Source organism: Barbus barbus (assembly GCF_936440315.1).
Source record: "Barbus barbus genome assembly, chromosome: 37".
Classification (NCBI taxonomy): domain Eukaryota; kingdom Metazoa; phylum Chordata; class Actinopteri; order Cypriniformes; family Cyprinidae; genus Barbus; species Barbus barbus.
The window spans coordinates 21,621,054-21,644,267 of NC_136715.1; the positions used below are offsets into that span (position 1 = coordinate 21,621,054).

Sequence of the window (23,214 nt, forward strand, 5' to 3'; positions counted from 1 at the left end):
ACAAACATTCAAGCAGCATATATATATAACTATGCAAGTATGGTTTTGAGACAAGGGATAAAAATAAGACTTTATTACAATTTTTAAACATATTTACAATAGATATTGTGAAATCTCGGTTTCTTAATTCTCAATAATAATTCAAACAATTATATTACTGTTCAGCCAGCAAACAAGCCCCAAGATCTGTGAGGAAAAAAAATATAAACCATATTTAATCACTTTACATAGTGGCCACTGTAAAATGCATGCTCTTGTGGAGGAAATGGGTCATTCTAGTGAACATACTGTGTACTGCATACTGCGCTGTATATGACCTGCTATTTAATAATGAAACAGCATATTTTGTGTTTTTAATCAAATTTTGTCAAAGAATGTTTAAATTCATTAACACGGAGGCTCAATTCAAGCACATTGCATTTTGGGCCATGTTGTTCTGTACAGTTCACATGTGCATTTAAGAGAGTAGAGCGATATTCTGAACATTTCTTACCTGTATCTCTGTACTGTACATGGGTCAGAAACAGGCCGTGGGCTGGGGCCGTCAGGTTTTGTGGGAAGGCCAATGAATCTCGTGCTTCTAGCAGCTCCTGTATCTGACTAACAGACAATCTACCCTGACCGACAGCAACCAGCGCCCCAGTCATCCTCCGCACCTGTGAGCAGAAATGTGTCGCTTTGATTACGTGACTACTACTGTTATATAACATATCAGCCATATTTCACCACCAAAGACTCATCTACTGAAATGAAATAGTGCAGATTTACACATTTAACACTAGGAGGCAGACATCCTATAATGCAACATAAATATTATATTCATTAGGAAACAAAGCCAGTACTTACTTGTCTGTATAAAAAAGACCTACTGTTAAAAGTGAGCTCCCAGAACTGAATATCTCTGAAAGAAAATGAACAAAAATTAAGCCACCAAATTTGAACAAAATTCCACATATGCCGTGTCTGAACCACAGATTCATGGGTTAAGAGTGAAGGCCTGACCTCTTTTGGGTTGTCTCCTTCACTCAGCGTATTATTTCTGCCTAGCTGGTACAGTATTTCTTCCATTAAAACTAAATGTGCTATTCTGCCAAGTTGTCTGCATCAAATAAACAACTGGAGCGCTCAGACTGGATAACATCTCAAGCAGAGCTACCAGTATTTACTGCTAGAGAGAGTCAATGTTTTTTTAACAGGAGGTAAATTCACGATGAGATCCGTTTGGACTGACTACACACAGACGCTAAATGAGATCGTCTGGCTCTCATTTAATCACGGCTTTGAATGAACGAACAGCCAGAGTGCGTTACATGAAGAGAGATAAGCATTCAACACCAATGCAAGGTGTATGTAAACTTCTGGTTTCAACTGTGTATATATATATATATTTGGGTTTTCCATATATAGAAATCACTTTAAATTCCCCAATATTTTCAGATTTTCCACGACACCTAGAAAACATCAGTAATACATCACATTACAGCAGTAAAATGGGTTGCAAATGGCATTTTATGTTGACTTTAATTCAATGAGCGGCATCAAGATACCATCTTACTTGCATTTTTAATCATATTTTATCTGAAAACTCTCAGTAGTTCGATCCGAGGATGTTTAATTATCAGTGTTGGGGCGTAGTTAACTACAAGTAGCGACGCTACTAACTTAACTAAATTTTTCAGTAGCTTGGCAGTAGCTCAGTTGCTTTTTAAACAGTGTAGCTTTTCCAGTAGCTAACTACTTTTTGCAGCAAGTAGCGGTGTAGCGCGATGCAAGGATATTCTTCTTGTTAGATTACAAACTCATTTTTTGCCATTACCGCCACCTGTTGTTTAATCACGCATCTTGCGGCTAACAGTTCACTGACGTAAAGAAGTGGGTTGACACACCCATATTATCCATGATGGAGCAAGACGTGGCGGCAGATTTGGAGGATGGAGAGAGAAACAACTAAAGTTAATTACCCATGGCCTTATTTGTCCAAGTTCATGTCTCTCAAAAAACGACAAGTAAAGGTTACACTTTTTGTAACAGTCTGAGATATTTGAGTGTTGTGTGTAATAAAACAATACTCTTTGAAATCATAATAGTATTGCATTGTTTTAAACACTAAATATTTTACTTAAAACATTCCTCAGACACTTATTCAGTTATTTATAATATACGTTGTTCAAAAAAATCTAAAGTAGTTTCAATGTAGCTAGCTACTTTTTGATAGTAACTTGTAGTGTAGCTAACTACTTTTCCAAAAGGGTAGCTTGACTGTAGTTTAACTACTTTAACTTACGAGTAGCTTGTAGCTTGTCAAACTACAGTTTCAGAGTAGCTTCCCCAACACTGTTAATTATACCAAGAGAAAGCTATGAACTAGCATTGTCATAAATCCTAACATCAGTTAAGCTAATGCTAACTAGCCAGACCTTAACCCTTTATATAAGCATATCTTGTTTCACACACAATAATCCCCAGGGTTACCTCATCAACTTGTGTTTTTTTCTATATATCCAATCAACACAATCTACTTTCAGTGGCCATGTGATCCTTTTAATGAATATCACCCTATTGTGGAGGAAAATCGGATCTCATTAAACTAAGTGACTGAACAAACATTTCATATCTAAACACCTGGCCATCTAAGCTTTTCCATTTAGTAATGAATTCATCTCCATATGACATGAGCACTGACATCACAGACATCTGACGACTATGTGAGCATATTCATGATGTTTCTTGTGTGTGAAGTCCTCTGAATTCATTATGATACAGCTTAATATGGCATTAATTTAACTACTTCTAGAGTTTAAAACCTTGTTTGCATATTAAATGCAATTTATCTTGTAGCTTTGAATCCAAGTTAATAATACATGTATAGATTAACTGCATCATTTCAAAGGAACTGTTCACTTGCTGATCATTTACTCACCCTCAGGCCATCCAAGATGTAGAAGAGTTTGCTTCTTCATCAGATTTGGATAACTGTAGCATTAAATCACTTGCTTATCAATGGATGCTCTGCAGTGAATGGGTGCCGTCAGAATGAGAGTCCAAACAGCTGATAAAAACAACACAATAATCTACAAGTAACCCACACCACTCCAGTCCATCAGTTGACATCTTGTGAAGCGAAAAGCTGTGTTTCTAAGAAACAAATAACAAGTTTTTAACTTTAAACCATTGCTTTTAACTAAAATAGTGTCCTCTCTATAATATTGCTTTCTCCAGTGAAAAAAGTTGTCTCGTCTGAATCCGGAGAGAAATATGTACAAATCAAGCATTGTTCACAAACGAAAACAGTCCAAAACAGCTCTAAACGAACCTATCAGTGGATTTTGACGTGAAAGGACAACAGGAGATGGAACTGATAGACTAGAATGTGGATTATTGTGATGTTTTTATCAGCTGTTTAGAATCTCATTCTGACGGCACCCATTCACATCCATTGGTGAGCAAGTGATGTAATGCTACATTTCTCCAAAACTGTTCTGATGAAGAAACAAACTCATCTACATCTTGGATGGCCTGAAGGTGAGTAAATTATCAGCAATTGTTCATTTTTGAGTGAACTATTCCTTTGTGTTTCTGTGTACACTTTTCTGTTTGCATTGTTATAGGGCTATGCAGCAAAATGCCTTGATCTTGCACAAACAGTGACACGAGTGAGTGTGTGTGTGTGTTGTGTGTGTGTGTGTGTGTGCGTGCGTGTGTGTGTGTGCGGGGATGATAAATGCAGTTGATCCCCTGCGGATCTTGACATTAGTGTGAAACAGAGCAGATGGTGTGTGTGTGTGTGTGTGTGTGTGTGTGTGTGTGTGTCCTGACAGCTGAGAGCTGCACGTGAAAAACCCAAAATGACCTGCCGAAGGGATCCCAGTGTGAATTGGTTTTAAACATATGTCCCGATGGCTTTTGAGGGAGGCAGTGATAATCATTTTTGTTTCTATGCAGAATTATATTATAGATAAAACCAATTGTGATTAAAGGATTACTTTTATTAGTGATATATTATTATACCACTGAAATTAAGAGTGTAAAGAAATCTGACGTTAAATGCCACAGATGTAGTCCATGCATTATGATTGCAATAAATGCTTATATGCAATAAATGCTTTTGTCAACATCATGCTTTAGTCCAACATCTGTTGCCTAGCAACAGTCTCATTGCACATGCCTAACTGAAGAGACGACTGATGAAACACCAGCCTCAAAGACTGGGCATCCACTGTGCTATAAAGCCGCTTCGCCTTTCATACCGTGTGTTTGCATTTCAAATGTATCTACACAATATTAAATCATCTATACATTCCTTTAGCTGGTAGCTGGTAATGACTAGTGGTTTAAGAACATAAGGTTTACTATGTAAAGTCATAATTAGTGTTGTTAATGGCCAAGAGGGTTTATGGCTGGATAAGGTATGTATATTAGCAACTATTGACAGCATGTTGTAATTGCTGATCCATTACTCACAGACTGGACGAGCTCTGGCCTTGATGTTCAGCCATATATCTTTCTCAGAGGCTATTTATATGCTCTCGTGCCAAATGACTCCACATTTGCTCAATGAATCCCTCAACATGCTGTTGAAAAGTGGCTATTAAAATAAAATGCATTAACCAAATGACAGAATTAAATCTAGCAAGTTGTAGGATAAACTGCACTTAATTTCATTTTGGTAACTCTATAAAATATATTATTGATTTGTGACTGGCCATTATATCGAAGAGGCCAATTAATCTGATAATGTGTATTTAGTGAACTGAGTGTACTGAGTAAAATAAATATAATCATGGGCAAGATTTTCAGAGAATATTCATTTGAAATATTTTTATTATTTGAATAATATTGCTCTATTTTGATTGCTTCCATTATCCTCATTTGTAAGTTGCTTTGGATAAAAGCAATTGCTAAATAACTAAATGTAATGTAAATGTAACCCAAAAGATATTTTGAAGAATGTTGGTAACCAGACAGAATCTGGTCCCCACTGAATTCCATAGTATTTTTTTTCCATACTATGGAAGCCAGTGGCTGCCAGCAACTCTTTGGTCACCAACATTCTACAAAATATCTTCTTTTGTGTTTAGCAGAAGACAGAAGCCCACACAAGTTTGGAACAGTTTTGAGGTTGAGGAAATCATAACAGAACTTTCATTTTTGGTTGAACTATCCCTTCCAGTCTAGTAGAAAACTTTTGGTAGACAAACATTTCATAAAACTAGGACCATGATCTAGGACCATCGTACAGCACGTGCCACTGCAAAGCCTGCTAGTCTATCCCTCACAAATTCAGTATGGCGTCTAACCTGATAAATGTCTATTGTGATGAACCCCCTGGAAATCATCAAAGCACCAACCAAAGTATGCTTCCTCCAATCTCTGGCTTTGCAGCTTTTTACCTAGCAAGACGAATCCTACCTGTGAAAGTGTCTCTGACTGAACGAGACCCCAGGTTCCAGCTGGGTCTTCTCTAGGGTCTTCACTGGGTTCTTGAAGGGCGTCTCTGAGCTCAAGGCCCGGAAGGTGCTGAAGTCATGGGTTCCTAACAGCAGTGCAGCAGCCTCTTGCATTGCATCAATATTGAGCCTCCTGTGGAGAGAATGAAGTAAGCATCAAACTCTTCATTACTGCATTTTATTACTTCAGTAAATGAGTTTCTTAAGGCAGGGTGATATACAGTAGATACAATCACTATCTAATACACTTCTGTTAAAGGTGACATATCTTGAAAATCTGACCTTTTCTGTGTTTAAGTGCTACAATCAGGTCCCCAAGGCATTTACCAACTGAAGAAACGTGAAAAAGATTAACCCAGTAATTATTTTTATTTTTTTTGCAGCGGCTATTTATACTACGTGTATAGCGATAGAGGGTATTTACACCAAGTGCAAATAACAATGGATTCTATTTACACTAAGCGAAAATAGCAGTAGTTTTTAGTGATATGCTATTTACACTAAGTGCAAATAGCTATAGATTCTATTTACACTGTTAAAATAGCATGATTTTCTGCTATTTATACAACTTATTGCAAATAGTGGCAATTATTTGCACCTCACTATTGTAGTACATTATAAAATAATAACATATTAATTTATCATTTTAATTCAAATTATTAAATGGATGCCACATTAAAGCCAATACAAGAAAATAAAGCCCTCCCTACACCTACCCTAACCCTGTCTGATATTGAAAATAACTGCCTTTCCGATGTGATATGAGATTTGAAAAGGGAGAAAAAAAGTTTGGCATAAGGCAAGTTTGAACCCGGATCGATCGTGTCAAAAAGACTACGGTACATGCTCAAAGTCCCTTTCAAGGAAAGTCTGTTCACTCGGCCTCCAGACAGCTCAAACAAGACCATGTCCTATCTAAATGAAAGGGGGCATCCTGAAATCTCAAAAACTGACCGCTGAACTCGCAATTAAATGACATATTTCAAATCAGCAACAAAATCTGAAATTAACTGCTCCCATGATTGTTGTTTCTTATGTGCAAATAGCGTTTAAAAAGCGTATTTTTCAGGCTAGACCAGACAATGCGCAGTCATAACGCTGGTCTAGCCTTAGGTTTCTAGGGAACCGGAGCTTTTAACGGCCACTGCAGTGACGCAATGACTTTACCAATCAGCGATTGGCTCTTTCATTTAGAAGGCGGGACAGTTCCGCCATATTGCATGTTGCAGTTTCTCCCAATCATAAGTATAGGAGTGAACCGTCTTTGTATTTCTATAGTCTTTGACGCGCTTTACCATCTACACCACTGAAGCTGACATTTAATGGCCGTCTTTTGTAGTGTTCACTAGCCCAATCACAAGTTGGTGGGCGGAGTTTGTGTAAATAGCCTCTGCCAACAAGGCGGGCTGTTTGCACTAAGTGTATGTGTATATTTTCCTTTCTCTGCAAGCTTGTGGAAAAATGATCCGCTCAGATTTCGTTCCCCCCGTGACGTAGAAAGGGAATCTTATTATTATATAACTGCCCCTTCATTTGCAAGTTTCCACCCACGGCACCGCCATTGTGTTTTTGCAACCGACAACGGTGTACCAGTTCTAACGCCATGGTGAAAGTTTAAGCAAAGCATGCTAACTGTTCTGTCTTTGGCTGCACTGACGAGCACAGAACACTATTTAGAGTCAGCCTCGGAGGAGTTGAGAGCAGTGGATTTATTGATTTATTTACTGTATACTGCTGCCACACAGATCTAATATGAACATGCAATTACTTTCCCAGCTGTTTACCTTCACAGACATAACAGACTGTATTTGTAACTCATGTGTGTTTTAACATAAACCTGTGTGTATTTGACAGTTTAAGCTCAATAAGACATGACGGAGAACTTTCTGTGCGTTCACTTCGGATGTGTGCGCTCAGAAAACCCTATATCAGAAGTGTAAACTAATATGGTTTAAAACACATGATTTCAGTGCGATAGACATGATAATCAAAACCAAACAGATGTTTTTTGGCAGAGTATCCGAGGTGAGCTGTAAAGGCACAGCCCTATTCTGGAAAAGTGGGTGGGGAGCAGCAGCTCATTTGCATTTAAAGAGACATGCACGAAAACAGCCTGTTTCTGCTTCCGCTCAAAATAGGCATTTTCAAAATGATATAATAAATGATCTGTGGGGTATTTTGAGCTGAAACTTTACAGACACATTCTGGGGACACCTGAGACTTAAATTAAATATTGTAAAAAGGGGCATAATAGGTAAAAGTAAGAATGTAATTAAAAGTAAGATGTTTTAATATTTAGATTTTTTTAATGTTCTTTATGCTAACCCAAGCTGCATTTATAAATATAGTAAACACAGTAATATTGTGAAATATTATTATAATTTAAAATAACTGATTTCTATTTTAATGTACTTTAAATGTTCCTGTGATGGCAAATCTGTATTTTCAGCATCGTTACTCCAGTCTTCAATGTCACATGATCCTTTAGAAACCATTCTGAAAGAAACATACATTTTTTATCAGAAACACTTTCTTTTTTTATCAGTTATCATCGTGTTAAGAGTTGTGCTGCTTCATATTTCTATGGAAACCGCGATGAATAGAAAGTTCAAAAGAACAGCATTATTTGAAATAGAAATATTTTGTTTAATTATAAATGTCTTGATCTATTTGATCAAATGCTTAATGCTGAATAAAAGCCTCAATTTCCTTCTAATCTTACTGATCCCAAATTTTTGAGCAGTTGTGTATATACAACTGAAATTTAGTTTTTCTTTACTCTGAAATGACTTATAATGACCTATATAAGTCAAGTCCTGTTATTTTATAGTGCTAACAATCAATGATGCTAGCTTCACAGACAATCTTCAGTGGCTAATAAGCAAAAAACATTCAAATATTCAACTTGACAATTCACAATGTTGCTAATTGTTTGTATTTCCAAGAGAATCAGCTCAAATATTTATTAACATTTAATATATCACCAGTAAAAAAAATCTCAGAAGCAATAAATGAAGACATAAAGCCACGCAGGTCAAGGAACGTTCAGAAGAACATCTATAAACATTCATTTTAAAGGAACTAATCCAGTTTCTGTGCGTGCAGTTTTTCTGAATGAGATGGAAAAGCAGCTGGAATGTGCGTGCATGAAGCAGACATAAGACGACTGTGGGTGTTGTTCTGCGTCACTACAAGCCCCAAGCTTATCTTGGCCTACTTTCTGGCTAAAAATGAAGAGAGTGGAAAAAATAGCATTAAAGTTCACGCGTCACCCTTGGAGACGAGTCTCTCGCTCCAACGTTCCTCTGCTTCAAAAAGACATCTGAGGCACGCGCTGCTGTTACAATGCATACTTTCCTCATCTGAGTTCTTTGGTTTCAGTGTTGGCCTAGATAACCGCTAATCATTTGCTCGCCCTTACGATGGGTCTTGTTTGCAAGTGTGTATAATTCATGTGCGGCTTTTTCCGCTGTGATTCAGAGTCCTGAGGATTTAGCCTCTGTGACATGTGTGTAGTGATGCGGTTTTAGAGCATGTGCAGAAGAGAGGGGGCGGCACTCACGTGTCTCGTAACGCCCAGCATAGGTCCCTCTCCGTTACTGGCATTTCTGTGTGATGTCTGAGACCCAAAGCAAAGCGGTACACATATGTGCGTGATACGGCCCTGTAGCGTGCGTGGAAGTCACTGTGGACACGGTAAGCCCTGGTGATTCTGGGAAATAAGACAGAATAGCAGATGTAATGTACATATGTTTGTTTTGCAAACTCGCCCGCCAATTTCCTCCCAAAAAGGTTCAATTTAGTCCAGACTAATCAAGACACTGGAGGAAATATCATAACACTGGTTTCCATGTAAGAAAAACAATAGTCACTCATCATTGAAATGCAGCTTGATATCATAACAAACAAAACTGGTTTATACTCGTGATTGAGGACGGAACACAAGAGCAACATAGAAATGTATTAACTCATCTCTTCAACACAACATATTCAAATAAAGGACATTTTGATGCACTGCTGAAACATTTAAATAGTAATTTTCAATATTAAACTTATTGACTTCAAGGCCTCGTTTGACAAAGACAACATTTGCAGGTCCTGAAAGACGTTTCTGTTATTTCCGCTACAATGTCATAAATATATTTTAAAATAATTACAAATATTGTAATATCATTACAATATAATTGCATTTTTTTAATAAATCAAATATTTTAATATAATTGAAATCGTACAATTACGGTTGGACCACTGATGTCACACAAATTATTTTAACGATCTACGTTTATGAGCCTTGATCGTGTTAGGATCCTTGCTGTCTATGAGAGGATCAGAGAGCTCTCGGATTTCATAAAAAATATCTTGTGTTCCGAATTTGAACGAAGGTCTTATGGGTTTGGAACGACATGAGGGTGAGTAATTAATGACAAAATTTTCATTTTTGGGTGAACTATCCCTTTAATTTCCCAGCCATTTCCAGCTCTAGAAGTCTTAAAATCCACTGTAGTATATCCATATAGCACAGTACACAATACGTCTAAGATCACAAGCTGTTATCATAAGTTGTTAAAGGAGCAAATTAAAATAAGAAATATTATTTCCGATGTTAAGCCTTTCTGTGCCTCCCTTGGAAGTGTGCTGAGGCCCTCTAGTCGGTGTCGGCCCCCTGGTTGTGCACTACTGCTACAGATGTACATTAAAGAATTAATGATTATCAAAGCAACCAATACGAAACACCTTATATATAACCTATAATTATATACAATTATGCAATTAAATTTTTAAGAAATTTAATTAACTATCAGGCCATTTTTAACCTCACATTTGAAATATTTCAGACAATTTGACCACTTTCTTTGGCCTTTACAATGTAGTAAGAACTGTAGTAACACATACAAATTTATAAAAAAATATTACAATACACTGTCATTCAAAAGTTTGTAATCAGTAAGATTTTTTTTAAAGAAATTGAATCTTTTATTCATATAAAATGCATCAAATGTGACATTAAAAACATTTATGTTACAATAGATCTCCATTTCAAATAAATGTTGTTCTTTTGAACTTTCTATTCATCAAAGAATCATGTAAAAAAAAAAAAAAAAATGTATGATGGTTTCCACAAAAAGCAGCACAACTGTTTTCAACATTGATAATAACCAAGAGATGTTTCTTGAGCAGCAAATCGGCATATTAGAATGATTTCTGAAGGACTGAATGGAGTAATGATGCTGAAAATTCAGCTTTGATCAAAGCAATAAATTACATTTTAAGATACATTCAAATAGAAAATAAAACAATAAAATCTCCCTGAATGATCCTATGTTTCATCAGTGGTCATTATGTGTCGGTGAGGATGCGGTCTCAGTGGTCAGTGTGTTCTAAACATAGGAAAGCCAGACAGAAAAGAGCACAGCTGCCAGTACACATCTCCAGCTAAAAGCACCATTACACGCTGACAGCATCTCTGCAGGGTTGCTGGGGCATTCTAGGGCTAATTTCCTGCAGTTTGCTCCTCTGCTCAGCACTCACAACACCAGATAAAGAAGACGACATGCTCGGGCTCCCAAAGGAGTCTGTCGGTGGGTATTAACGATTTACCAGCAGTCGCTAATCGCTGCTAACAGGAACATGGAATAAAACACACACAGACTTGACGTGAGCACTGTGTGCCATCAATATACAAGTCATTGTGACATATAAGCCAAATGTAAAATGAAAACAGCACTAAACCAGTTAATACATTCTTAAAATCTTTTTTTTTCAGCCTTCCAAGACAATCACATCTGTGTATTATGTTCTTACACAATTTGGAGTAATATAACTATTAGATTTTTGTTAAATAATGGGTCAAAGATGAAAAGGGTTTTTTTAAGCATCCCAAACAATTAAAGTTTAATACAGATTTTCAATCTTCAAACTGCATTTAATTTTTTTTCTATGTAATGGGAATGGGAAGTGCCGTCTTTGAGCCAAATAGATGTAATTTTTCAGTATGAATTACCCATTAACATGTTATCATACATTACTAGGGTTGGGTATCATTTGAATTTGATCAGTTCCGATTCCAATTCTGCTTATCGAGTCTCATTTTCAATTCCAAAGTCAATCAAGTTCAAGTCAAACATTTAGATATCAAACATATTTCTCTTTTTGCAAAACATTGAATTGCTGCTGAATACCATGAATAAAAATCAGCCGGCTACATAAAAACTGGACTCCACTAAGAGTTGTTTGTGTGCAAAATACAGAATTAGTTTTTTTTTAATGGAGGTTGTAGTTCTCTCACAATTGTGAAGAAGAAATATTAGACAACTAAACAAAATCTCATGGAATTTATAAATTAAATGATTCAATGATGAATCAGTGCTTTTGAATGAATCTCTCGAATGAATGAGTCAAAGACAAATACATTTTTAAACGCCACTTTTCGCCAGCTAAAAATAAAAGATGCGCGCACAAGAATTGATAGGTGGAATAGAAATTTTAATTTTACGTTAAGTATCCGATTCCTGAACTTAAGTTGGAATTGATTTTTCGATTCCCAACCCTATACACGACTGTTCAAAAATGGGATTGGCTAAATATCTTTTATAGTCTTTTCTACATTTTTCTAAAAATGTAAACATTTTTAATGTCACTTCAATGATTCCTTGCTGTATTACATTTAAAATAATAATAATAAATCGTACTGACCCCAAACTTTTGAATGCTGGTGTACATATAGTTCCTGAAATATTAAATAATAATAAAAAATCATTTCTATAGGTGCCTGAAATGTATGTCATCATATTTAATAAATTAACGTATTTCATGATGGAATAACACTTAAAGGGTTACTCCACCCTAAAATGAAAATTTTGGGTTTGGAACGACATGGGGGTAAGTGATTAATGACAAAATTTTCATTTTGGGGTGGAGTAACCCTTTAATTGACTGCTCAGTGTTGACACCAACTAATAACATTATTCATATTTACTTGATTTTGTTTATCATAACTGCATTTAATATTAGCAACATTTACTGTCTTTGAAATGCGATTTAGTAAATTCCTCTTTTCGGTAATTCCACTTCAATTTTCAGTGGGATGTGTGTAACTATTTATAATCAACCAATAAAATTATCACATTATCAAATATACTTCCCAGCACTAACAGTTTAAGTTGGTCACTAACAGCAAAGCGACATATAAGATCTTATCTAGATTCTTGAATCGTGATAAGAGCTCACTACAGAGGTTGTGTCAAGGTGACTTTGTAAAAGCAATTTACACAGCATTTAATACAAGGAAGGTCCCCCTGGAGCAACATGGCATTATGTCCCTTGCACAACAGCGACTGGGGATCCTAGTAATTCCCCGTGAATTACCTCTTCAGGGGATAGAATTTTCAGATAACTGGCCCGGATCTTTCACAACTAAGCAACCTCCAAACAAAAATTGCTGTAGAAGTGAATTAGCCCTGTTCTGACCTCTGTGATACTACACGGAGTGTGACATTGTTTGAAAGCTTTTTAAAAGAAAAACTTTGAGAGGTTAATGCCTTATTGCTCCCTTATAACCTGGTAATGTCACATTTTTGATTATAGTGTGTTATAATATGTAGTCTCGGGGTTTTAGTTTCCTTAAAGCTGCAGTTCGTAACTTTTGGCACTCTAGCGGTTAATAATCAGAACTGTTGGAAGAACACTGTAGCCGGAGCTACTTCTCTCTGTTTATGTCTATGACGAATCACGCAGGTACTGGGTTACTCCGCAGCGGTACCTACCCGAACCAGTCTAAATTAGTCTGAAAATAAACACTTATTATAGGTGTACCCTACTGATTCAGGACAAGCCAAAAACACAGTTTGGAAAATGTATTTATGGTGAACTCGCTTATTATATAAATTTTGTTCATTTTGAAAAAAAAAAGACTGTAGCTTTAAGAATTCCATTAGAATGAACATTCAGAAATCCTTCTAATCTGCTGATTTGGTGCTCAAGAAACATTTTTATTATTATCAATGCCGAAAACAGTTGTAATAATTTTTTTTTCATTATTTCATAATTTTTTTCAAGGTCATAAGAACAGCATTTTATAAAATAATTTTTTTTTTGTAAGAATGTAAAAGTTTTTTATTTTCACTTTTGATCAATTTAATGCAGGGTTGTCAAACTCAGCTCCTGGAGGGCCACAGCCCGGCAGAGTTTAGCTCCAACCCTTATTAAACACACCTGATCCAGCTAATCACGTCTGTCATGCTAATTTGAAAACTACATAGGCTGTGTCCAAAATCAGGGTCTGCATCCTCCTTAGGATCCTTCCTACCCGGTTGACGGAGGAGGGATCCTCCGACGTCCGCAAAACCCGGAAGTCGGTGTTTGTGAATTTGGACAGCCTACCCTTCTTTCAGTTCCCTCCCTTACCCGTTGCTCGTATCCTGTCGCCTAGCAACCGTGACAGCGCCAAGCAAGAAGCGGGAAAATGGACAAACAAAGAGTTATTCTCCTCATTTTAATTATTTTGGAAGAAATAAAGCAATTAAATAAATTAAATACTTTCTTTGCTCGTTGTCGGAGAGTTTTTTTATATCAGACTACAAGACAGTCACATCCAGGTAAGCCATTATCGCCTATTTTTATTTGTTTTTAAGTATTCTACTAATTTCTCCTACAAATTCATTGAGCCGAAGCATAAACTTTAGCTTGTTTTGTCAGAGAAACTCCTCTCCCACTCCGCTACCGCTCGCTTCGTCCGCCATTACGCTCTGCCGAAAAGAATTATGGGATAGGTAGGACGGGAAAGGATCCACCACACCCATCCTTCCAATTCGGGGAAAAGGAGGACGTATTTGTGGGCCGCATTTGAAGGATCCTACGAATTTGGACAGCCTTCGTCGCGGCGCTGTGACGTAACATCCTTCAAATGAGTACTCCGAAGGATGCAGACCCTGAATTTGGACACAGCCATAGTTTGTGTGTTGGAGCAGGGCTGCGGCCCTCCAGGAACTGAGTTTGACACCCCTGATTTAATGCATCCTTTCTGAAAAAAGGTATTAATTTCTTTAGGGAAAAAGACCGACCCCAAACTTATGAACTATTGTAAAAAAAAAAATGTGGTGCAAAAACATTGAGCTTATTAAATCCCTTAAAAGACTCCCACCTTATAGGTTCTGCTTTCAAGTGGAAGTTTAAGGCATGGACCAGGTCTTGCTCGGGCAGCGGTGGCTTGTCTCCTCTCCGCTGGATATCTACATGTGCAGAGTTACACAAGGCATGCACACCAGTGTCTGTTCTACTGGAGATGACCACTGACACCTCATTCACCGGCTTTAGTTTCTGCACAGAACTCTACACACACAAAACAAACACACAAAAAAACTGATGATCCTGTTATCCAGCATGATTCGAATATTCCAAAAGGCACCTTCTGGGATTGAACAGAAGCAGAAAATCTGACCGCTTGTACAAAGGAGTTCACATGCTCAATGTCACAAATTTGCTAAATTGTTTTCATATTTCTCATTCATTTTGAAACATAATACTTTTGCTGTTTTAGATTTCTTAAAGGAGTAGTTCACCCAAAAAATGTACTCACCCTCGACCATCAAAGATCAGTTTGTTTCTTCATCTGAAGAAATTTAGCATGACATCAATTGCTCACCAATGGACCTTTTCACTGGAGGAAAGGTTATTATGGATTATGGACTGGTATTTTGACCAGAAGCGATGGTTTAAAGTTAAACACCTCAGTGATGGATTTGTTTCTTACAAACACACTGCTTATCACAAGACTTTAGATGATGGAGTGGTGTGGATTACTTGTGGATCACTGTGAGGTTTTTTTTTTCTTCAGCTGTTTGGACTCTCATTCTGACGGCACCCATTCACTGCAGTGATGTAATACTCAATTTCCAAGAATCCTTTGAGCAAATTTCCATTTTTGAGTGAACTATTCCTTTAAAATATTATTTCCTGCTTTAAATAAGATTCTAAATCCCAGATGTTTTCACACATTAAACTGAATATATAAAGAGAGTTTATATCACATATGAATATTCCATAACTGAAACTTTGTCAGAGGACACACAGATTATAAGTGTGCTTCTGTAAATGGAGATTAAAAACTAAGTTAACTGCCATTTACATAATTATAACACATGTGTGGGAATTCAGACTATTAGTGGAGTTTTGTTCAAAGGGAACATGGTTTCCCTTTACATTTTACTGACAATATACTCATATATTCAACAAAACCTCTACTCAGCCTCTTTGACATAAATGTTTTATAGAATTTACATCTGCACGACAGCTCTGGTCACATCATGATATTATACATATATATTTCTTAGAGAGAGATATAAAAATATAACCTTTGAATCAAATACAATTTGACTTTGGGCAATCATTCTTAACCCTACTGTATCATACTGTATTTGATACATTAATTTCCAAATGTGTTAATTTTCCAAATGTGAGCATCAAATATGATACATTAGCCTACTGAGGAACATTATTTGTACATCTTTTAATCATCATTGTATTGCATTGACTATATGTTTTCCCCCCACAATTAAAACTAACCTTTAAACAAAGCATGTATATGTCATCTTACAAAGACACATTATTGGGAGATGTACTGATGTTTTATTTAAAGCTGCAGTCTGTAAGTTTTGCCTCTTTGTCGCCATCTCTGTTTGAAAACCTAGAATTGCAGCTTTTTGCAGAATCATCTTACTTGCATGGGTTGTGCTCTGGCACGGCTCCAGCGCGGATGAATCTAATGTTTTTACGTGAATGTGTAACTGTCAGTCACCACACCGGGTGAATCAAACACTTAGTAATCACAGATTCTAGCCTACGTCTTGGAATATATAAGAATTTTCACCGTATTGCCATCTGAACAAGTAACAAGTCTGCCACGTTTGTTCTGACCAACTGAGGAAAAAAGCATTACCATACATCGCGCTACCAATGGTGATTACATTTAACGATCGGTTAGCTCATATCACATCTAACTGTGCAAATCATTATTACAATTAGACTTTATTCTCAAATTATTAATGTTAACAACATCAGCATTGCGTGACTATAGCCGGGTTTCCGTCACCCTATTTTAATGCGCATTTTGAAGTATCGCATGAGAAACGAGTGATATAGAAATGCCAAAATTCGAATAAAAATCTCTTAATTCGCAAAAATGTTTTTACGCTCACTTGAGCTGGTTTGTGACTTGTGCAAAAAAGGGTTAATGCGAATAATGGGAGATGGAAATGCATTTCGCGAATAAATTCCTCCAAGCGCATCAAAAAAGTCATGTGACTTCGCACTATGGGACGGCAAAACCTGACTAGATGTCATTCCACAGCATCTGAAATGTTGTTATGCTCGAGCAAAGTCTTAATGTCTTCAAAATGTCTTACACGACTGCGTTCCCAAACAGCAGCATCCACCTCCGAAAGCAATGACCGCATTCATTGTGTTTCGTCTGCTCACTCTGAGGCGCAAAAAATGTATTATATATGAAAATTATTATATTCTACAACTTTTCTTAGTGATTTATAGTGCAGGTTTATCAGGAAGTGACGATTTTGTTCTCTTTGACTCGTTGGATGGAAACGGTGCTTGTTCGCAAATGTTTTATGCGATATTCCAGTTTTGCGCATAAGATAAATTCACAACTTTGGATGGAAACCCAGTTTATGAGTATAGTGTGTATTAGCGTGTAGATTTCCATTTCTGTACAGTCTAATCTAAGCATCATACCATTCGAATTTCATATTAAGAAATTATTTTAACCCAAAAAGCAGATTATGCTCCCTTCAAACTGGTTTTCTTGTGTAATCTGTAATCAGAAGCACATTTAAAACTGGAATATAATTTAATTTCATTCACATATGTTTCATAAACACATAATCCTTTCTGGATTACAATCCGCCATCAAAACGATGCATTTAATTATTCTAGCTGCTGTGAGAAAAGGCTATAAATGATCTGCCACCTGCAAGATCCTCACATGCGATTACAGCCTAGTAGCCGGGACAACTTCTTCATGTTTACAGACGTAATGAAGCAGTACCATGCAACCTACCCGTGCCACTCAAATTAGAAAACATTATTATAAGCTTACCGTGGTGAATCGGGCTAAAGTAAGGTGATAGTTTTGAACACTGGCTGGTTATGTGCATGCTCAAATATTGATTTTGGATCATTTTTAACCAAAAAAAGTTGCAGCTTCAAGTTATAATATTAATAATTATTATTTGGCATATACATAAACGGTTTAATTTCTTTTTTAAATCACTTTTATTTCATGCATCAGGCTTTACTTGGGTTAACTTAAATATTTGGCAAAAGTGCCACATGCCATGCAATCTGTCTTGCCAACAGAAAAGCATCACACAGAAAGATTTTACCGCAGTATATTTATATTCCATTTCCAAACGAAATGCAATTTAATGAGCAGATATTGTGTTGAAGAGGATGGCAGATGTTTTGAGTCAGAGGATTTGAATTGCAGATGAGTGAAATAAAGAACTGGAACAACAAACACATGCAGTGCTTTGATTTTAGTGTCAAAAAAACACATTTTCTTACCAAAACATCCAAATAATCGCATATGGAAAAACTATTTTGAAACATACAGCAATTGCTTTGACTTGTCAGGCAGAGACTGACCTCTAAATGATTCTCAACTCCTTCTACAGCTTGATCTGCTGGTGCTTTCATCACGCCACTGAGGAGAGAAGGACAAACACACATTTACCGCATGGATGTGCTCTTATAGCAGATCAATACAAGGAAGCGTGAGTCTGGCTGTCATGGAGACGCACCTATATTTGGTCCCTGCATATTGGAAAAAGATTAAATAACGTGCGGCGGATTTTTGCATGTTTCCTGGTTTTCAGTACGAGGCGTTAATAACGGATGTATCCTACTGAAGTCAATAACAAAAGATCACCAGATATTGGATATTGAAAGACACAACACCAGTCACGTTCAACACACGTGAATACCTGTGTCTGCCTGAAAAGAGAACCCAGCTACCGCTGTCTGACATTTAGAAGCCAAAGCGATGCCTGTTTTAAAAACAGCCATTAAAATGTCAAGTTGTTTAAAACATATATCATTTCAGTCTTTAGATCGTTTTACTTTATAAAGTGTAATATTATGTATACACTGTTTTGTTTGGTTTGAAAATAGTCATTTTCTATGTGTTGGATGTTTAACGGCAGTATCGGAGGACGACAAAAACATTTAAAAAACCCACTTCGCGGGAGCAGGGAGAGACGTACTGAGGCGAGCCAAACTCAAAGCTCTTCTACACTGTTAACATTGAGAAAATAAATAAATAAATATATAAATAAAGATTTTTATAAAGATAGTGATACCAAATGTCAGTTTTGCGGAATGTAGAAGCAGCTTATTGTTGATCTATTGTTTTAACTGCATTTATAGTAGAATAGCCTATTTTTTTATTTTATGGAGGATATTTATACAGTCTTTGACACAAAAATTCTGAAAAGAATATGTATAGTAGAAAAGGATTACGTTTTTTATTAATTAAATATTAATTTAAAAATGTATATTAGTATATACAATATACATATATATATATATATACATACACATATTAGTATTAATATATATATATATATTGAATAATATTGAAATAAGTATATACTGTGTGTGTGTGTGTGTGTGTGTGTGTGTGTGTGTGTGTGTGTGTGTGTGTGTGTGTACATATTTATATACACACACACACGTGACACACTCACTCACTCACTCACACACACACACACACACACACACGTTGGTTTTTGTGGTTTATGGGGACTCTCCATAGGCGTAATGGTTTTTATACTGAACAAACTGTGTGTGCTATTGCCCTACACCAACCCTACACCTAAACTTAGCCCTCACAGGAGACTTTGTGCATTTTTAGATTTTCAAAATAACACCATTTAGTATGTTTTTTAAGTCTTTTGAATTACGGGGACATAGGCAGTGTCCTCATAAACCACCTTCATATTGTAATACCTCTGTCATACCCATGTCATTATACAAATTTGTGTCCTCATAAACCACATAAACATGCACACACACACACACACACACACACACAAGTGACACACACAAGTGACACACACACACACACACACACAAGTGACACACACACACACACACACACAAGTGACACACACACACACACAGTTTAATATGAATTTGTTTGCATAAGAAAACTATCTAACCTATCAATAGACCTAACAATGTATTCTACAGTTCAACAGATTCCAAACATCTTGGTAAATATTTCTATCAACATTTAATAATAAATTTTTATGTGTTAAAATAAACATTACAATCGAGGATGTATCTGTTAGCATTATTTCATGTACTGTGAACTAAAATGAACGAACATTAACAAAGAATAACAAATGCTCTAAACATGTAGGCTATTGCTTATTGTTTGTAAACTAATGTATTAACAAATAAGTCCTTACTGAAAAGTATTAAACGAAGTAATTGAAATAAACACACACACATCAAATATTCCAGATATCTACACCAGTGGCGTAGCCAGAATTTGAACTGATTTCATTTTATTTCGTTTATTTTTTCATTGTATTTATTGTGATTAACTTCCCGTTCTTGTTCACAGTATAATGACATTCAATCGATGCACGCAATCACGAATAATATAACTCGATTAAGATGATCAAACTTTTTAATGATCGTCTATGGGCTGGAAATATGTCTTTATTTAAATCATAAAGTCAGTGCATGAAAAATGTGAGCATTATATATAATACAACGAGTTTGCCCTAAACCTTTCATTTAATGCTTCTATACAGCCTTCAGTGGTAAATAATGTTTTAAGCTTTGGCTAACTCTAATGCTTTTTAATGTGATATGTTATTTGTATAGTTTTCTCGCTGTTCTGTAATAAAATAAGGTGATCAGACAGTGAAGAATTCCCTATAAACATACAGTATGGCTCATGAAATAAGCATGGAGATATGGTTTCATAATACTCACTCAGTTAATGTGTTGTAAACGGAGACTGGTGTCTTTAGAAGCTGAATGAGGTTGCCTAGGCCCCCACAGGCCCCCTGATGTACAGATGTGATGAACTACAGTAAAAATGTGGGATGCTTTTGGAGGACGCTCCCTTATGTGCTTCTGCCGCATGTTTGACGACGGTCCCTTAGCTCGCGCAGAGATCTGTAGCAGTGTGTCAGTGTCACTGTTTTACCGGGGAAAGAGATACACTCGCTTTTCACATTTTGGTGTATTACAGCCACCGGCAATGCTATGCAACATTTTTAACTGAAAGACGGAATAACAGCAAAAATGACGGTGGATTTTGAGGAATGCATTAAGGATTCACCCCGATTCAGGTAAGAACATGTTTGCATGTGATTCGCTTTAAACAGCACACACATCATGTGTTTATGCTTAATTGTTATAGGCATGCTTGTTTGGGGATCTGGTTTGATTTTAAAACACGACGAGTCTCAAATCAGGTCGGGCTTTATGTCTATTTAATATATTACAATATTGTCTTATTGGTACTACATAGTGAGCTGGCTATATAGGCAGCATAGGGATTTCTAGGGACCAGTTGAATGAATGAGGGCTCTTTAAGGACACGCAATAGCTCAGTATGGCTGATTTGTTGTATAATTGTGTTACAGATGTTGATGGATTCATTTAAATGAGATTAATTAATGCAAAAGCATCACGAAACCGAATGCAGTGATGATGTTCTGATGAATTCATCAAGGGGGGCGTTGCTGTGCTCTACACGCCAAGTATCATGATTACTAATGCAGAGACACTGCATTTACATGATTCATAAAGGCATTAATTATCACGCGAATCGTAATTGTAAATGGGATGAACTACAGATGTGTTTTGAAGGACGCTCCCTTATATTCATCGGCTGTATATTTGAGCATATGCACATTAATAAGCTACAGAAAAAATGAATGGAGTCATTGATACTAAAGATTATATCTTGTTATCTGAGATCAGAGTACAGTCTTTTAGTAGTCATTATTATTAATCATAATAGTCATCAACAGACTCACTTTTTGTTCGTTTGCAATAAACAAGCGAAATATTGTTTGCAGATGTTTATTTGAGTTATTAAGTGTAACACATTGCATTAAACGTGACATTTTAAGTAGAAAACGTAATATTTTCTTATAAATCATACTCATTTTTATAATGAATAGCCTATTTTTCTAGTTATCGGATACAAATTATGAGTAAAAAGTTATGGGGCCTTTGAATATTGTTGCAAACCACTGACTTCAAGGAATAGTTCACTCAAAAATGAAAATATTGCCAGTATTTAACGAGTAATTAAGTAGCATTTATTTATATAGCATATTTAAATACAGTAATAAGTGAATTATTATCATGTAAAATGCCAACGTTATCTCACGACCAATTCGTACGTATTTTACGAGGTGGTTAATTCCTACGACCTCACTCCTATGATTTTGTCTAAACTTCAGTGATGGGTGAGTTTAGGGGCGTGGTTAAGTGTTGGTCATTTGTAAAAATTAGCCACCTTGTAAAATATGTACGAATTGCCGGGAGATCGTGCTGACAATGCATGACATGCATAAACTATCCATGAACATAATATTGTTTTATGTTTTTTTATATTAAATAATCCAATCCAATTGTGTGGAACCCAAAATGATAAATTCTGAAGAATGTTCTAGTTGCTCTTTTCCAATTTCAGTGAATGGGAACTAAAGCGCTTGAGTCACATCTCATAAAAATGGTTCATACAATTCAATTGTAAAAAAGAAAACGTGTGGATTATGTGACGAACAGACTAAAATTGAACAATTTGTTATTAAAATTGTCTTGAAGCATTAATGAGAGTAAAGTAGCAATGTCCGAATGTCACAGCTCTTGCCGGTCATGTGGGGAAATGATTCATCATACATGATTGTTGAGGACACAGGAGAAACTGGACTTGTTCTCCATCTGTTCAGTTCATCTGTTGTCTTCCATGTGAGACATTGAGGCATCGTGAACTTCATTCTACAGCAGTAATATTCAGTACTCCATCATGCACGTAGACATTTATCCAGCATTGTCCTTCTCTGCCTCTTTGTGCCTCTGAGGCATCAAGGACTTTTGAAAGGCAGGCAGCAGGGTTATGGAGATGTGGAGTCTCTGAGAGGGGTTGATGTTCTGGGCAGACATCCAGTATTCCCAGCTTCACTGATGCTTAAGGACTAACACACTCTAGGGACCATAAGCCACACAGTAGATTCTGGTGAAGAGTGACTGTTCATCTCCATGACCCTACATGGGACAAGAATGGAGAATGGATGGATAGATTTATGTTTTCATAAAATGTGCTTTACATTCAGTGCATTCAGATGCACTTTTTATTTTAGAACACACCACCTTTTGACGTTGTGACATGTCAGACAGTCTTTTAAAGGAAAGGAAGATGCTACACTTCAAGAAATTCTTCATAAAAAGTACCCGATTTGGGATGCACCTATTGTATGGGTTTGTTGTATAACAACTGTCCATTTAGCAGTTTTAGGACAGTCTTGTGCACTTACTTCCTGTCTGTGTGCACATGCTCTCAAGTGGCACAAGTTTAGGTATTGGAACAGGCCCTCGTGTAATATACAGTCTGATGTAACGTAACAAACGCCATAATGCTCCAGACCTGGTGGGGGCTAATGCTGTTGATTTAAGAGCCAAATAAGAGTAAGGACAACTTTAGCATGCAAAATGCAAAGAATTG

General features: G+C 36.5%; 2 protein-coding genes across 3 annotated transcripts in view; one reads left to right on the forward strand and one right to left on the reverse strand.

Moving 5' to 3' along the window:
• Positions 1 to 47: 47 nt before the first annotated feature.
• pusl1 (pseudouridine synthase like 1) lies at positions 48 to 18,474 on the reverse strand. Of its 2 annotated transcripts, none has more exons than XR_013783073.1 (9): positions 18,440 to 18,463; positions 18,257 to 18,360; positions 18,102 to 18,159; positions 14,587 to 14,774; positions 9,010 to 9,159; positions 5,410 to 5,580; positions 870 to 901; positions 494 to 656; positions 48 to 186 (listed from the first exon to the last, which is right to left on the reverse strand). XR_013783073.1 is itself a non-coding variant. In XM_079396910.1 (9 exons), the coding sequence occupies exons 2-9, from the start codon at positions 18,313 to 18,315 to the stop codon at positions 155 to 157; spliced, it is 876 nt and encodes a 291-aa protein (XP_079253036.1). In that variant the 5' UTR covers positions 18,316 to 18,360; positions 18,440 to 18,474; the 3' UTR covers positions 48 to 154. The 2 variants fall into 2 exon arrangements, 1 of the variants encoding a protein (XP_079253036.1); XM_079396910.1 differs by having other exon boundaries at positions 847 to 901; positions 18,440 to 18,474.
• Positions 18,475 to 20,608: 2,134 nt separating this feature from the next.
• Positions 20,609 to 23,214, forward strand: part of LOC306856768 (arf-GAP with coiled-coil, ANK repeat and PH domain-containing protein 3-like) — a 73,445-nt gene continuing 70,839 nt past the window's right edge. The window contains exon 1 of the mRNA XM_079396211.1: positions 20,609 to 20,824. Within this exon, the coding sequence (XP_079252337.1) occupies positions 20,778 to 20,824 (47 nt within the window). The 5' untranslated portion in view covers positions 20,609 to 20,777. The remainder of the gene's footprint in view (positions 20,825 to 23,214) is intronic.

What these genes read in the sequence shown, in the direction of transcription:
- pusl1 (XM_079396910.1), bottom strand. Translation starts at nt 18,315, where the DNA reads ATGCAAAAATCCGCCGCACGTTATTTAATCTTTTTCCAATATGCAGGG. An exon ending in TTGAAAGCAGAACCTATAAG is followed by an intron (nt 9,160 to 14,586) that starts GTGGGAGTCTTT and finishes CTTATTTCCCAG; the next exon opens with AATCACCAGGGCTTACCGTG. An exon ending in TGTACAGTACAGAGATACAG is followed by an intron (nt 187 to 493) that starts GTAAGAAATGTT and finishes TTTTCCTCACAG; the next exon opens with ATCTTGGGGCTTGTTTGCTG.